We start from the raw sequence: 17,352 nt of genomic DNA, 5'->3' as shown, positions 1-17,352 counted from the left end.
ATTGTGTTTCTTGGTGTGCTGAGGGGTTGCAGAATGTCCTGTGGTGGATTGCTGATTGTGTTGTGTGGGGTTGGGGGAGTACATATTGTGGATTGGGGGATTACCGATCATGTGTTGTGGGGAGTGCTGATTTTGTTGTGGGGCTTGGGGGGTCACATATTGTTTTGTGGGGATCACAGATTGTGTTTTCAGAAATCGGGGGATCACATATTGGGTTTTGGGGATTACAGATTGTTTTGTGGGGATTGGGGGATCCCAGATTGTGTTTTGGGGGATTACATATATTTTTTTTTTGGGGGGGGGGAGGGTTGGGGGGATCACAGATTGTTTTGTGGGGATTGGGGGGATCACATATAGAAACATAGAAATATAGAATGTGACAGCAGATAAGAACCATTCGGCCCATCTAGTCTGCTCAATTTTTTAAAATACTTTAATTAGTCCCTGGCCTTCTCTTATAGCTAGGATAACCTTATGCCTATCCCATCCATGCTTAAACTCTTTTACTGTGTTACCCTCTACAACTTCAGCTGGAAGTCTATTCCATGTATCCACTACCCTCTCAGTAAAGTAATACTTCCTGATATTACTTTTAAACATTTGCCCCTCAAATTTAAGACTATGTCCTCTTGTTGTGGTAGTTTTTCTTCTTTTAAATATAGTCTCCTCCTTTACTGTGTTGATTCCCTTTATGTATTTAAATGTTTCTATCATATCCCCCCTGTCTCGTCTTTCCACCAAGCTATACATGTTACGATCCTTTAACCTTTCCTGGTAAGTTTTATCCTGCAATCCATGAACCAGTTTAGTAGCCCTTCTCTGAATTCTCTCTAAAGTATCAATATCTTTCTCAAGTGAGGTCTCACCAGTGTTCTGTACAATCGCACGAGCTCTTCCCTCTTTCTACTGCTAATACCTCTCCCTATACAACCAAGCATTCTACTAGCATTTCCTGCTGCTCTATTACATTGTCTGCCAACCTTTAAGTCATCAGAAATAATCACCCCTAAATCCCTTTCCTCAGATGTTGAGGTTAGGACTCTATCAAATATTCTGTACTCTGCCCTTGGGTTTTTACATCCAAGATGCATTATCTTGCACTTATCCACATTAAATGTCAGTTGCCACAACTCTGACCATTTCCCTAGTTTACCTAAATCATTTGCCATTTGGCTTATCCCTCCTGGAACATCAACCTTGTTACATATCTTAGTATCATCAGCAAAAAGACAAACCTTACCATTAAGACCTTCTGCAATATCACTAATAAAAACATTAAAAATAATAGGTCCAAGTACAGATCCCTGAGGTACCCCACTGGTGTCACTCAGCCACTGCCTTACCCATTCAACAATATTGGAATCCAAACTTAAGGATTGCAGTTTATTGATAAGCCTTCTATGTGCAACAGTGTCAAAAGCCTTACTGAAATCTAGGTAAGCAATGTCTACTGCACCACTCTGATCTATTATTTTAGTTAACCACTCGAAAAAAAATCAATAATATTAGTTTGGCATGATCTCCCTGAAGTAAACCCATGTTGTCTCTGATCTTGAAATCCATGTGTTTTTAGATGTTTAACAACCATATCCTTTAACATGGTTTCCATTACTTTCCCCACTACTGAAGTAAGGCTTACTGGCCTATAGTTGACCGACTCCTCCCTACTACCTTTCTTGTGAATGGGCACCACATTTGCTAACTTCCAATCTTCTGGGACTACTCCTGTTAACAATGATTGGTTAAATACATCTGTTAATGGTTTTACTAGTACACCCCGAAGCTCTATTAATAACTTTGGGTGTATTCCATCAGGTCCCATTGACTTATTTGTCTTTTCTTTTGACAGTTGAAATAGAACCTCTTCCTCTGTAAATTCCCATGTAACAACTGACTCATGTGTCCCTTTTTCTAACTGAGGCCCCTTTCCTTGATTTTCATCTGTAAATACTGAACAAAAATATTAATTGAGGCAGTCAGCTAGACCTTTATCATCCTCTTCTACATACCTTCCTTCTTTTGTTTGTAATCTAACTAATCCTTGTTTTACTTTCCTTTTCTCATTTATGCATCTAAAAAATGTTTTGTCCCCCTTTTTTACCGACTTTGCTATTTTCTCTTCTGTGTGTGATTTGGAAGCTCTTATAACTCGCTTAGCCTTTTTCTGCCTAATCTTATAGGTCATTCTGTCTTCCTCACTCTGGGTTTTTTTATAATGACTAAATGCTAACTTTTAGTTTTTTACTATTTTGGCCACATCTGAGGAGTATCACAGTGGTTTCTTGAATTCTTTGCTTTTACTGAGTCTTATGCAATTTTCTGTTGCCTTCAGCAGTGCAACTTTTAAATAATCCCATTTCTCTTGGACTCCATTTAAATTGTTCCAATCTGATAATGACTCCTTTACACATATTCTAATTTTAGAAAAGTTAGTTTTTCTAAAGTCTAAAACTTTTGTTATTGTGTTTTGGGGGATCACAGATTGTGTTTTGTGGGTTGGGAATCACATATTGTGTTTTGGGGGATTTGCTTTGACAGCAAGAGTCAGGTGCACCATATGACCATACACTATATATATATATATATTTTTTTTTTTTTATTTTTTTTTTTTAGTTACTAAAAAAAAAAAAAAGAAAGTTGTTAAGAATGCAGGCATATATTTTCAACAAAAAAACACAAAGAGCCTTTCTTTGTAACAGATAAAGAAAAAAACATTATCTCTAGTGTTATTAAATTTATGTTGATTTTTACGGTTTGTTTTAATCTGTATGGTGTCTTGGCAGATGTTGATATAAAAGAAATATGTGCGAGTGAAAGCTTTTTTTACACATGCTCTAGGACTTCCCGCTGGATAAATTAGTTCAGGGTAGTTTGCCACAATTCTTTGCTGGGAGCTAGGAAGAAATTTAATTTAATTAACCTTGGGTGAAAAGTTCATGCTTTGGCATAACCCCATTACTTTCCCCAGCTCAGCTATGAGAAAGAAAAAAACACCAACTTTCGTAAAGAATCAAGGGTATACATGACTTGATAGCATTGTATTGTGTGCTAATGGCCTTACTGGCAAAACTCTGTTTTATTTAATGAAATGTCATTATAAAAGGCCAAATAAAGTTATTTTTACATGCATGTACAGCATAGCTAATTTATCAAAAGAAAAAGTATTATAGCCATCAACCATCACTACCCTCCTCCCCCACTCCTCAAACTCTACATCTCCCTATTGTGTGGCTGTCACACAGATATCATGAGCACATTGCCCAGCAAACAGAATGCTTGTGTGAGATCAGCACAATCAGCAGTGTTCCTAGGATCAAAGAATATCTTGAGATTAAACCCCCAAATTATTTGTTGATCCCTTCCTAATGCTCCTCCCAAAAACCCCAACTATGCCCCTCCCCCGATTCCAGCACTTAACACGCTTCTTGTCATGCTCACAGTTGCTTGCACAAACAAACAGATTCCCATACATGCACATGTGCACAGACAGGCTCCAGACAGTACAGAGTGTTGCTCGGGTAACTACAACTACAGGAAGTCTGCTCTCAGCAGAGGAAGAGTCAGGAGGCGCCACACACTGAACCACCCTGCCTTAAAGGTAACTAATGGGAGGGAAAATTAAACTGGATAAATTGTATATTTTCTTTAAATAAATCTTTCATATCCCTACTTGTCCATACATGCACCCCTCTTCATGGCCAGTGGGTGCATTTTAAGGTAGCACTGCCGGATATTTTCTTGAAATAAACATTTGATCTCCCCACCAGCCCATGAAGATCCCCCTCTTCATGGCTAATGGGTGCATTTTTTAAGTAGCACTGCTCGATATTTACTTTAAATAAACATTTGATCTCTCCATCATCCTATAAATATACCCCTCTTCATGGACAGTGGGGGCATTTTAAAGTAGCACTTCTGGCCCTGTGGAGAGGGAAAAAAAAGGGAAAATCCCCATATTCGGGGCTTTATACCCCTTAAACCTCCCCCAATACTCCCGCTTGTCAATACCCATGCGCACAGTCATGGTTCCTACACCTGTATAGCCTTGCAACAGGGCCAAATTTTTGTCTAATACACAGAATTCAGAAAGCACCCCCTTCCTCCTAAATATATATAAAAAATTGGTCGGGCCCCTCACCTAGATACAAACACTTTGCATAACACATAAACACACACACATATATTGTTATACACATACACTGTTCCACAATAGATACACCAGAGGGGACACACATACACAATGTCCACAATGCATGCACAAATGGTCACACACATAAACAATATACAATGTTAGGCACATACACTCTTTTAGACACATATACACAAATTCCTAAGTCACATGCATTGTTTTACAAAGTCAGCACAAACATTGATGCACACACTGTCAGACACACAGTCAAACAAACACACTCATACACACACAGACACTAGCACATACACACACTGGCAAATACACAGACAAATACACACAGTCAAACACACTCACAAACATGTTTGACACATGCACCATCTCAAACACACACACACACACAAATATTATCAAAAACATACACACATTTACTAACACACATACACTAACACTCGTTCTGACACATAATTAAATATATCTCTGTCTGTGAATCCACTTACGTTCTTTTTCAATAATTTGTAAAGCATTCTATATAAAAGAGTTATATACGCATTGTAAAATAGGTTAATAGATGAACACCATAGGCGTGCGCACGGGGTGTGCCGGGTGTGCCTGGGCACACCCTAATCCCCGCGGCACGCCTATGGATTGAGTCCTGCATGAACGGCGTTCCTGCACTTTTTTTGTGCAGGAACGCTGTTCCTGCAGGCACTCAGCGCCCCCTTCCTCCCCCCATGTCCCTCCTGTCATGGATGGGGGGGGGGTGGGCAAGATGTTATGGACCCCCCCCGGTCGGCTCTCTCAATATCAGCCGCGGCGAGGGAGCTGTGAGCTCTCTGCTCCCTCTCGCCGCGCGCTGCTTGCTGATGCTGGGAGCCGGAATATGATGTCATATTCCGGCTCCCAGCTACAGCAGACAGCCCACGCGGCGAGAGGGAGCAGAGAGCACACAGCTCCCTCGCCGCGGCTGATATTGAGAGAGCCGCCCGACCCACTGGACCCCAGGGACAAGTCCACGCCAGCACTCCAGGTAGGGAGGCTGGGTGGACATTTTTTTAATTAAAAAAATCATTTGTGTGTGTGTGAATGTGTGTCTGTGACTGTGTTTGTGTGTGTGTGTGTGTGTGTCTGTTTGTGTGTGTGTGTCTTTGACTGTGTATGTGTGTGTGTCTGTGTGTGTGTATGTGAATGTGTGCGTGTCTGTGAATGTGTGTCTGTGAATGTGTGTGTGTGTGTGTGTGTGTGTGTGTGAATGTATGTGAATATGTGTGTGTCTGTGAATGTGTGTGTGTATGTGAATATGTGCGTGTCTGTGAATGTGTGTGTGTGTGTGTGTGTGTCTGTGAATGTGTGTGTGTGTGTCTGTGAATGTGTGTATGTGTATCTGTGAATGTGTGTCTGTGAATGTGTATGTGTGTCAGTGTATGTGAATATGTGTGTCTGTGAATGTGTGTGTCTATGAATGTATGAGTGCGTGTCTGTGAGTGTATGTGTGTGTGTTTGAGTATGCGTGTCAGTGTGTGTGTGTGTATATATATATATATATATATATATATATATATATATATATATATATATATATATATATATATATATATATATATATATATATACACACACACACACATATACATACACACACTGGAGTGTATATTATTTTTTTGGGGGGGGGTGGGAATCTTGGTTCCCACACTTTATTCCTCAGGACTTTATTCTCCCCTGTCGGCTCACGCAGAACCGGCGCTGAGTGTCGGCTCTGCTCTAAGCCTCCATGGGCCGGCGGGGAGATCAAAGATCTACCTCACCGGCCCACAGCAGCATGAAGGGAGGCAGGAGAGGACCCGGGGAGCTCTAGACAGCAGCTCCGCCAGGTTCCTCTGGCGAGATTTGAGCGTTGCCGCGGCAACGCTCAGATCTCACGAGAGTTAACTCTAGCCCGCAGGCTAGAGTTCACTCTCCACTGGACCACCAGGGATGGCACATGGCAGCAAGGATCCCCCCTCCCTACATAAGGTAAGAAGGGAGGGGGGATATTTACTAATCTGCCCCCACCTCCACAATCTGTCCAAACATACAGCACACACACACGTACAGCACCCACACACAAAAAGCACCTACAGACATACAGCACTCTCACACAAACAGCACACACACAGCACCCTCACACACACATACAGTACACATACAGCACCCCCACACACACAGTACACTAACCGCACCCTCACAAACACACACAGCACCTTTACAAACACACAACACCCTCACACACAGCACACTAACAACACCCTCGCAAACACACACACACAAATAGCACCCTCAGAAATACACGACACCCACACACACATCACACAAACAGCACCCTCACACACACAGCACCATCACACACACATCACACAAACAGCACCCTCACACACACAGCACCCTCACACAGCACACTAACAGGACCCTAACACACACACACAAACACCCTCACACACAAACAGCACCCTCACACACACACACACCCCCTCACCCACATAGCACACTACCAGCACCCTCACACACACACACAGCAGCACCCTTACACACACCGCACACACACACACAGCAGTGTTTGTATATGTGTGTGTATATATATATATATATATATATATATATATATATATATATATATATATATACATATACATGCGGCTTGTGTTTGTGCTTTAGGGTGCACACCCTAATGCAATAGGCTGTGCACGCCTATGATGAACACATTTTAATGAAGAGAGTCTCTGTGCTGTTCCAGGTATCTAGTTATGGGGGAGGAGGATAGTTGCAAACTGGGCATTACAACATTCCATTCTGCTTCCTTTAAGCTTCTAACCATGATCAGATAGCCAGCAATTGCAAGAATATAACCTCACAGCACCTGCAGCATGCCCCATTGATACTAAGCAGAGGGTGGAGTTACGAGGATTAACTTCATACTTTGAACATCTTACATTACAATATTATTAACACTCTGCCCTGCATCCTGCTATTTTATTGTGAGAGCTGTCCAAAGATGGTGAGAAAGCACTGACATGTTACCCTGCCTGCTTCAGGCCTGATCCATGCATTTGGCAGGGCCCTAAACAGGCAGGGTGACATCACATTGCTTTCTTACCTAAAACTGATGGAAGTGGCCCACAGTAAAACAAAACTAAAGCCTCTGCTGAGGAGATGTTTGGTTTTGCAGGCAAGTTTGAGGTTATGCAATGGTGCTTCACATAACAGGGAGTGATACAGTGCCTGTTAGATGTTGTAAAGTCTATATAAGGGCCACCTCAAGGTCCATTTTATGGCTACCTTAAGGCTCCTGTTCATTTTACAGGCAGATAAATTAGTGGTGTTGTCAGGATTATGACATGCCCCCTTCTGGACAGAGATGACTGCAGGTTCATGAGGCCACTAACTATCTTTGCAAAAAGTGGCACAGTTTGCGGGAAAGCGATAGCCTAAGGGCTCATGTGTATGTATTATTGAAGTAGTGTTAACTTGAATGGCTAGAGTTTGTGATTGTGCTGTTTTGAGTGAGTACATGATAGTTTTGTGAGTTTGCTAGATTGTGTGTTTTTTTACCAACAAATAGTATTGACAACGGATGATGGTTTAATATTTACGGACAAGGATCGCAAGTGTTCAAGTCAGCAGCAGACAGGCAAATTGGCCACTGTGTATCTTGGAATTACATTTAACTTCTCACCTTGGCTACATCTTGGCTAGACATTCATCATTGATCATAGGCTACACATTCATCTCAACCCTTCAGCCCCCTACCACACACATACAAACACTAACTGGCTGTAAGTTGCTCATTAACTTGATTAAATTCAAAACATTAGAAAAAATGTACAGACATGGTTTTATATAAAAGGATAGGATATACTTTTTTGAAATAACAGTACACTTATATGTAATGTACAGTATTTCAAACTTTCACTTATCCTCAAACAATTCAATCTTTTCTTCAACCTTTTCGCTGATCTGGAAGGATCAGTACAAAGACAAGATAAAGAATAGGAACAGTATATACCGTTTCAGAAACAATAGGATTATCTACAAATGTTAGATATAAATGACACCATGAAACCAAACAAATGCATCATAACTTAATTCATTTTAGTTTTACTCTATATAACCGCAATGACTTACATATACAATTTAATTCAACACAATAAAATTTAAATGGAGACATAATACGATTTGATGCTTATAAATCAAGATATTAAATTGGCCATGTTGTAGGGTGCATAACATTTTAGGACAAGTGAAAAAAAAATACAATTAGGAGAAATAATAAATCTAGAATGGCATAGTCATGCTGCCAAAATAAAACGCCTTATAACCCTAAGGAACCTAAACTGCTGGGAAAAAACTTTTTTGGTAATGTATCTATTATTTTACATTACGATTTTTAGACAGGATAGTTATTGAGATATTCATCATTATTAAACAGTGAAGCATACTCATATTGTATTATCTCATTATTTTACTTCTAACCTTTAGCTACATCTGGGCACCATTTGTAATTGAATTAATTCAAAGCAATTTTATGATAATTACATTTTTATAGTTACAGCTATTTTTATCCATTACCTGTTAGAATCACATCAATAAGAACATGTTCATCTGTTGGATTTCTAAAGGGAATAGTAATAGAGGATAAACCACCGACACTAGCACTTATGCTTGCCGACTCCATGGGCTGGGGTATGAGACCTATCCCAGAAACATGGAACATCCATTCTTCTACCTGCAAGGAAGTTGGATGCATGATATTAATCTTTAAATCACCTTTCAAAGTCAAATCAAGAAACAATTATTGCACTACTTTTTACATTTAAATTTATATGATGCATTTTTTTTACAAACAAACATTTAAAGGAATACATATCATTTCATTAAAAGAACAGTGATATTTCAAAAGAAGTTCAGTATATATATAAGAGCACATTTAGAGAATTAGATATATCATATAATTATACTGTATTTTCTTCAATAAAAACAACTCTGATCTGAGTGGGCATTGGAATGGTACTGCCCCTCATTACCCTGCCAATTCTCCTCATTAGAGGTGGTACATTTCATGTTGCACAGAGTCACCAGTTTTGCTCAGAAACATCCATCCCTGTCTCTCTGAATGAATGAATGTTTCCAGAATGTTTGCCATGAAAGCTATCAATGTTCTGGGTTAATGGGTTGGGTTCAATGTGCAACGGCAGACTTTTATTTCTTTCCTGCGTAGAAACTACACAAATATGTATTTGAGTCCATATTTACATATCGATAACTTGTGGCGAGTCAGATTGTTCTGAATAAAACAACGTCCCAGCTATATAAAGAGTCAAGAAAAATCACCTGCCACATGGGGTACCTGCATGACAAATATGTGGATTTATACGAGACTATAAACTGGGTAGTATTTTGTTCAAGTGCCCTTAGAACTACAACTCATTGCACTTACATGTGTATTTGTTTCTATCCCTTCCTAATGAAGCCTCAACCAAATGAAGTGAATGAGGTCCTGTGTATAAGAAAGCAAGTCACTATTATGAATGGCATACATCTGGTTGACTCTCAAGCTTGGACTCTTACTAAGAAGTAAGATGTTATAGAAGTGTCACATCTTTAGAAAATCATACAGAATGCTACAAAGACTGATCTGCAAGTACATATTGCCAAACTAAAGCAATTATGAAGTCCAAATAACTTTCAGAGACATCTAGGGAAAAAAGAAAGCTGCATAAGAATCATAGAATAATATGATAAATAATGTAAAAATACAGGGTGTGCGTGTATGCTTGTGATAAAGAGAAATATATCCAAAGTTATTTTCTAACATCATATTAAATTACAGTCTTGGAGGACGTAAACCTAAAGCTAGATATACATTTATCACAGGCAATACAATGCAGACCACAGAGACATATTATATCAAAGTACATGGAAGTGAATTGGGTCTGATTCAGTTATTCATTGTTCAAGTATAAAAACTGCAAAAATAGCCAACTCTCTTGTGGACAATGCAGGTCTCTGAGGAATATTTTTGCCAGTTTCATTAAGGACCAGGTGCATCAGAGCAGCATATTTTTCAACATCCTTTGTAGATATGCCAGGAGCATATAAGCACTCCTGTTATGTTTGTTGATAGTACCATATTTACTCTGTCCAAAACTCCCTGATGGCAGAATTCTCTGTAATTGAAGATTTAGAAGCAGCTGCATGAAGAAGTAGTTCAGTAAAACTCGTAACACCATTTAAGTGTGCTCAGGTTGTTTTGTTCTCAAGAAAGAACAAATTCCATCATCAACATGAGCTATGGTAAATCTAAAAGTCAGTATAAGAAAAGCATAATCAAAATCATTTAAATGTCAATTGCCATTGTCTACATTTATCTGATTTTATTTATTTGTTTCTAAAAAGTGTAAAGGTTACTTTTAGTGAGCTGTGTTACGGTGGATGAAAATATTAAAAAAGTGATTAATGTGAATGAATAATGCACAACACAATCTGTTCTCAGTACAGAACCTACTTTACATATAAGGGTAAATGTGATCCATATGTGATTAATAGCTCACATTACCACATCGTATACATTAAATCAAGCAGTGCTGCTATTGTGTTTGCTAAATTGACACTTCCCCTCCTAAATACAGAGGCTATATGTAGGAGGGTAAGTGTATATTTATATATGTATTGTTTAGTGCTCCACTGGGTTCACTCTTTGTGGTTTAAGTGCATTGGGTTCACTCTATTTTAATAAGAATTTTCTGTTTAGTTTGAGGTACTTGCATGTGTGTTAAGCTGCTGTAATTTTCTATTTGTTTGAATGCAAAGTGCACTTTCTGATAGCCCAATAAACCTGTCCACCATGCTAATCTATTATCCTGACACACTCATATTGGGGCATCTGCATAAAGCCCATGGCATATGAAAATCAGATTTCCAAATTTTAGGAGAAAACATTCATGCTGTCTATAGCTGAGATGGAGAATTTTTCAAAATCGGTTATTATGGCCTAAATGGTGCCACTTTCACTTCCTGTAATGCAAGAAGCACTAGTCTTACTTGTGGTACTAGAAAGCAGCTGAAATGTACAGCTCAATAATAATAAATTTCCTACCCTAATGCCTTTAAAATAGCAACAATATTAGAAATGCCAAACCACCTCCATAGCAACATTACACATGCATAAAGTTATCAATCAGTGAATAGGAGAACACTGTTGATTTACATCACATTTTTTCTGAATATTGTCATTAAATAGTAATTTAAGAGATCTTTTGAGGAAAGAAGATGGTGCCAATTTTCATTTTATCTTAGCCTAGAGCCCCAATTGCCTCTGGGTCACAAGTATTGAGTTAAAGCAATCTAACAGATAGTATACATGAGCAATAAGGCATAATCACTTGAGAAGAAATTTCATTAGCCTGAATGCAAGCCATTAGTCTGACTTGTAAGATGCAGAGGTATAAGACAGAGAAATGGGGTGGAAATTAAATTGAATATTTGTCGTAATTTCAGCACTCATATTCGTAAACGCAGTCCCAATCCATTTGATTTTCAAATATCAAATGTGGTATTGCAACTGTAGAGAATACTTATTCTGAAGGGCTCTTCATTCAGATTTAAACCAAAAACAAATGAAGCAGATAATAACTCAAAATGGTTTTCTCAATTCAGCATACAGGCCCAATCAGAAACATTTAAAGCTCACTCTAGAAGCTATGTCATTAGTTGATTTTAGATTAGTCAGCTACCCAGCTATGAGATGGTTTAAATTGCTAGAACTGTCAGTTCAGGTACATTTAATCAGTGAAATCAAGGGAGGAAAATCAATGCCATTTTTCTATAAGGTTAAAAGTTGCTTCACAATCTGCAGACATTAAAAAGAATATGCGTGCCATGGATAAAGATAATATTCTTTCAGCTGTTGGGCACGTACATAACATTTGTTTTGCTTTCCATTTTGCTAAAAATTAGCAGCCTACAGTAGGTCACTGTCAATTTGGTAAATATTGCACTGTGGAAAAATGTGAATGTGAACAACACAAGACAATCTAAAAGGTCGACACTTAAACTTAAAATGTTAAAGTTCCAAAGATCAAGAGAATAACACAGGTTATCATTCAGAATGAAATAAATTAAGCAGATGCCAAGGCCAGATTACTTATTGGATCCTGTCTCAATTGATCATAAACCACTTACTTTTTCCCCTTACATGCAGTTTTATTCTTAACTCAGTTTACAGCTTTGATGAAGCAATGCAGGCCACATAATGATATATGACACTAAGGACATTGAAGTGTCTCTAAAAGTAAATTTTTGAGACAGCTCTCTACGTCTATATATGTTTAGCCATGTTTATCCTGACAACTATAGGTTTAATTTGCTTTTGGTATGTACATAATAGATTGTTATAGATAGGATTAAAGTAAAGAAGGGGTATATGGTTTGAGGGCTAACATTTGGATATAAGGAAATTTTGTTTAGGTTTGGGGGGTTAAATTTAACGGTCGGAAAAAGGGTATTTAAGGTATGTCTGGGTACATAAATACATAGTAATCTAGGTTGAATAAGTCCATCAAGTTCAACCACTATACTGTTGATACAAAAGTAGACAAAAAACAAACAAACAATTGTAGACATTTCCAATTTTGCCACAAAAAAGGGAAAAGCCCTTCTTGATTCCATAGTGACAATTTAATCAGATTTCTCCTTGGATCAACAACCTGTTCATGTACATATTAAAACGGCACTGTCATGGCCGAATCCAGGTTTTTGTTAACCCCTCTCCCAACTTCACTACACCTAATTGTCCCCCCAGTCACCCCCAAATGCCCCTAAGCCCCTAATCTTTATTTTCTGCCCAGACCTAGGTCTTGGGCACCGTCAGCTTTGTGTGGGTAGATGATGGCCCTGTAGGACACGTCATCTGCCCACACTAGATTTAGTTTCATTGTATCCCCCTCACTATTTTTAAGGTGAGGGGGGTAGGTAGGGATTCATTGAATTTTATTTGGGTGGGGGGATGACTAGGGGCTTGGGGACCCTTCGTCACGGGGGGATATTTTTACAGGACAATAGGTCCCCCACCCCTATTGTAATTTAGGGCCCCCACCTGCCGCACATGGGTGGGGGTCGGGGGGGGGGGGCAATAGGTCCACTCCCTTATTGTAATTTAGGACCCCCATCCGCCACTCATGGGTGGGGGGTGAGGGGGCAATAGGTCCGCCCCTTATTGTAATTCAGGACCCCCACTCACCGCTCATGGTTTGGAGGCCGGGGGGAGGATAGGTCCTCCCCATTGTCATTTAGGGAACCCACCCGCCACTTCAGTTTAATTGCCCAAACTCGTGCGGCATGGGTGGGGGGACACAAGGGTTATTTGAAGAAAAAAACATTACAACAGTGAGCAGCCACAGACCGTGGGAATTAGGTAGTTCTCTACTAAGTGGCTGTAAGATGCAGCCGCGTCATTCGAATGAAATTCTGCTCCGAACAAAGTCCCGAACTGCATCCTAACATGAATGAACAAACTGTTAGGACAAAATTCAGTAGTTTCGCCGGCGTTCTGTCTAAATGACAGGACGTTCGGGAATACTGACAGGAAGCATCGCAAGATCACGGTGGAAAGGTGAGACTTGTGGGAAAATTTCTCTGACCACAGGAAACGGAGCACACTTTGTTCCTCCGCTGGTCAGAGATGATCAGGCGTAGGAAACCTCCATAAGACAAAAAAGTCCCTACTTTGTCTTATGTTTTAATGAAAACTAGGGCAGACAGGAAGAAATGAAGAACAGATCCTGACAGAGGGAAAGAAGAGGAATCGATTGGGGAAAGATAAGTTCGGCATGACAGTGCCGCTTTAAGTATGTATTTAAATATTCTGTTTTTGCAAACAAAAAAATATTTTATTTCTTTAAAATATCTATAGAATTTGGCAAGACAATGTCTTTAGTTAGATAATTACCCATTTTTGTTCTTACTGTAAAGAACAATTTTCTCCACTAAACATTCAAGTGATGAGTTAAGGCATAAGGGCAACTAATGCCCTATACACCCTGGAATATAGTTTGCCATAAATGGTACTGTACAAAAAACTGGACCCCTAATAAATCCAGAAATATTTTATAAATAAAACAAAACACGGAACTGCCTGAGAAATCGGAACATAAAAGCTGTTAAAAGTGTGTTCTGCTATTAATATATCAAAGGGATATTATAGGCACCAAACAACTTTAGTTTAGTGAAGCAATTTGATGTATAGATCATGTCCCTGCAGTCTCATTGCTCAATTCTCTAACATATAGGCGTTAAATCACTTTTGTTTCTGTTTATACAGCCTAGCCACACCTCCCCAGACAGTCTGCATAAAAACATTGCTTCACTTAGATGTTAACTTGGTTTAGATGTTTTTTTCATTTCCTGCTCTGTAAATGTCCCTTTAATCTAACACAGAAGGTCCTGCAGTTTCTAGGAGACTATTAGCATAGCAGGAGATAAGAAATTCTATTACTATTAAACTGACTGTGTGGGATCCTAGACTATCTAGGTTCCTTTTCAGCAAGTGTTAAGAAAAGCTGTGCAAGTCACATGCAGGAAGGTGCCTAAATGGCAGATAATTGAGCAGTTAGACTGCAGGGACTTGATCTATACACTAAAACTGCTTCATAGAGATAAAGTTGTTTTTGTGCCTATAGTGTCCCTTTAAAAAAGACAGAAATACATTTTCCTTCAGTATATGTGAACAAAAGAGATAACTGCGTTATGAGGGTCACAAATATTCTGCTCATTCATAAAGTTAGGTTAAGAGAAAAGGAAATGGCTGGCACCAATAAGAGTTGCCCACCATCTGTAATACCTTGAGTTATGCCACTACAAAAAAATATATAGAAACACAAAGTTTAATTTAACCCAGGAAATACAATGTTCAAGTTATAGGTTAGTTATACACATACCTGTGGATTTTTAAAGGTGATGGATGCTCTGTGATTTCCTTTACCAAGGGCAGATGGGCAAAACTTGGCTGTAACTTCACTAGTAGTGTGAGGTGGCACCAATACCTGTACAAAACATAGCATAAAGAGATGGTGATCAATAGATTTGAGGCAGTAGCAGTTATAAGCAAAGCAGATCTCCTGGTGATTAGTGTGCTGCACTGTAAGCTTTCTTCACCTTAGGCATTCATGGCCTGCTAAACATGATAAAGTAAACAGTTGTAATATAGCCTAAAGCAATCACAGCACCTTCAGTAACTAATAAGGTGAAACTGAATACTAAATAGAAAGCTATGCTACAAAGTCTTAATGCAAGCTAATACATGAAATTCTTCAACTTATCTAGGTAGTTTTATATGAGATTTTTTTTTCATACTAAAAAGAATGTGTATTATGTGTATTTTGAATAATGGCAATTTAATTTGAAATCCGCAGTGGTAAGATTGTGACAGTCTGATAGTGTCAACAGGGGATGTACAAATGAAGACACTATTCCTAAGGCTAAACATTTCCCTTAGTTTTATGTCAGCATCTGCTCTTGATTGTATAATGACATCCGAACATCTGACATCTAACATCTGAATTGGTTTTAGATCAGTGGATATATTGCTCAAAAAGAAAGTCTTAAAATTAGTTCCAAAAACTTCTCAAATAAAACTTTTCCTATATTACGGATAATCTATTAAATAATAATAATTTTGTATGATTTTAAACTATAAAGATGTTTCAAATGTAACTGATTTTCCTAAAAAATCTTAAACGTATGTACATATAGCACATTATTATTTTAATTCTTAATTTTTTATTTCAATTCATAGTTATAGCAAAACAATATATAAAAGCATGAATGTAAGTTCATACAAAATATTATGCAGATTGATAAACCAAAGCATATACCAGCAAAGCATGCCATAAATTGAAAATGTTTGATTATAGTAAGTATGCTCACAGCTGAATACAAAGAACATCCGAAATAACCCTAATATTTGACTAAATAGCTATTATCAGTTAAGCTCTCGGTGCTATAAAAATAATGCCTAAGGTTGCTTCAATATATGGATGTATGGGTATGAATTTGGGTAAAATTAATACTTGCCTATCCTGATTGGCTCTAGGTGTCAGTGTCATCTAGAGTATCTAGAGGTGGGGGGGGGGGGGGGGGGAGGATTCTATTAGGTTAGTAAACTGATCCAGTTTAGTGCAAAAAGCATTAGACTAGTGATCAAACTAAAGTAAGCAAGTTGAAACAAGGTAAAGCCACATCAAGCATGGACAAGCTTCCTCATAAGGAAGGTCAGGTAGTGACAGATGCATAAAAGTCCAGTGTGGACGGTTTAGGTATAAATGTTGCCGTCACTGGATTCCATGTGTGAGGTGCAAATTCTGCTGCCCAGAGCCCTGGGGTTTCAGAAAGTCATGTGGGAGACTCAAGGTAGCAAGCAATGCCGTCTCATTGGCAAGGTCATGAATTACATGCCTATCTTCACCTTTAAGGACCATGAGTGCGCATGCCATCCACCAGCAGTACTGGATGTTTTGCTTTCTGAGAAGAGATGTGAATGGCCGTAATGACCGTCTCCAGTGTGCCTTCCAAGAGATCTGCGTAAAAGGTGAGTGACATTGATTTAAAGTCATTGGGTATGCATTTATTAATGGCCTCCAGGACTGCACCCTTGCCTTTGCCACTCTGGAAACGAACCACCTGGTACTTAGGCACTGCGTCTGAAACCTCAGATGACTTGGGCACTCGGAAGAATCCTTCCAGCCCTATCACCTCCCCTTGTCTTTGGGGCAGGATCGCAAATAATAATTGCCTTAGTAGATGTGGCAATTCTGCTGCAGGGATATCTTCCCTGATGCCCCTGTCCTTCACATTGTTTCTATGCCTCATGTCTTCCATCGCTGCAAAGTGGAGATCATAGCTTACGGCCTGTTGTTGCAGTGAAGCCAATTGTTGTGTGTAATTACCTGTAGCTTCAGGGCTTGCATGCTTTCCAATAGGCCCTGAATATCCATATGGATCGTTGCTGTATCTGATAGTATATTAGTCTGGAGGTCTGCTAGCATCGCCTTCAGCACACGGTTAGTGTCAGACTTCATGGGGGCCAGCCTTGGAGATTATTTCTCCAGGCATATCATTCAGCTCCTCCTTGTGGTGAATTTTAAATAGTGTGGAGCTCCCAGTAAGTGTGACCGCTCAGCTCAGTTACTCGGCTC

General features: G+C 39.1%; 1 protein-coding gene across 1 annotated transcript in view; it reads right to left on the bottom strand.

Annotated features, from left to right (window-relative positions):
• Positions 1 to 17,352, bottom strand: part of CFAP47 (cilia and flagella associated protein 47) — a 356,049-nt gene that overhangs the window by 66,391 nt on the left and 272,306 nt on the right. Inside the window, exons 56-57 of the mRNA XM_063457869.1 lie at positions 15,097 to 15,201; positions 8,732 to 8,888 (exon numbers count right to left, since the gene is read on the bottom strand). Of these exons, the coding sequence (XP_063313939.1) occupies positions 8,732 to 8,888; positions 15,097 to 15,201 (262 nt within the window). The remainder of the gene's footprint in view (positions 1 to 8,731; positions 8,889 to 15,096; positions 15,202 to 17,352) is intronic.

This window comes from Pelobates fuscus, chromosome 1 (genome assembly GCF_036172605.1).
Source record: "Pelobates fuscus isolate aPelFus1 chromosome 1, aPelFus1.pri, whole genome shotgun sequence".
Lineage (NCBI taxonomy): Eukaryota > Metazoa > Chordata > Amphibia > Anura > Pelobatidae > Pelobates > Pelobates fuscus.
This window is presented reverse-complemented; position numbering and strand designations above follow the sequence as displayed.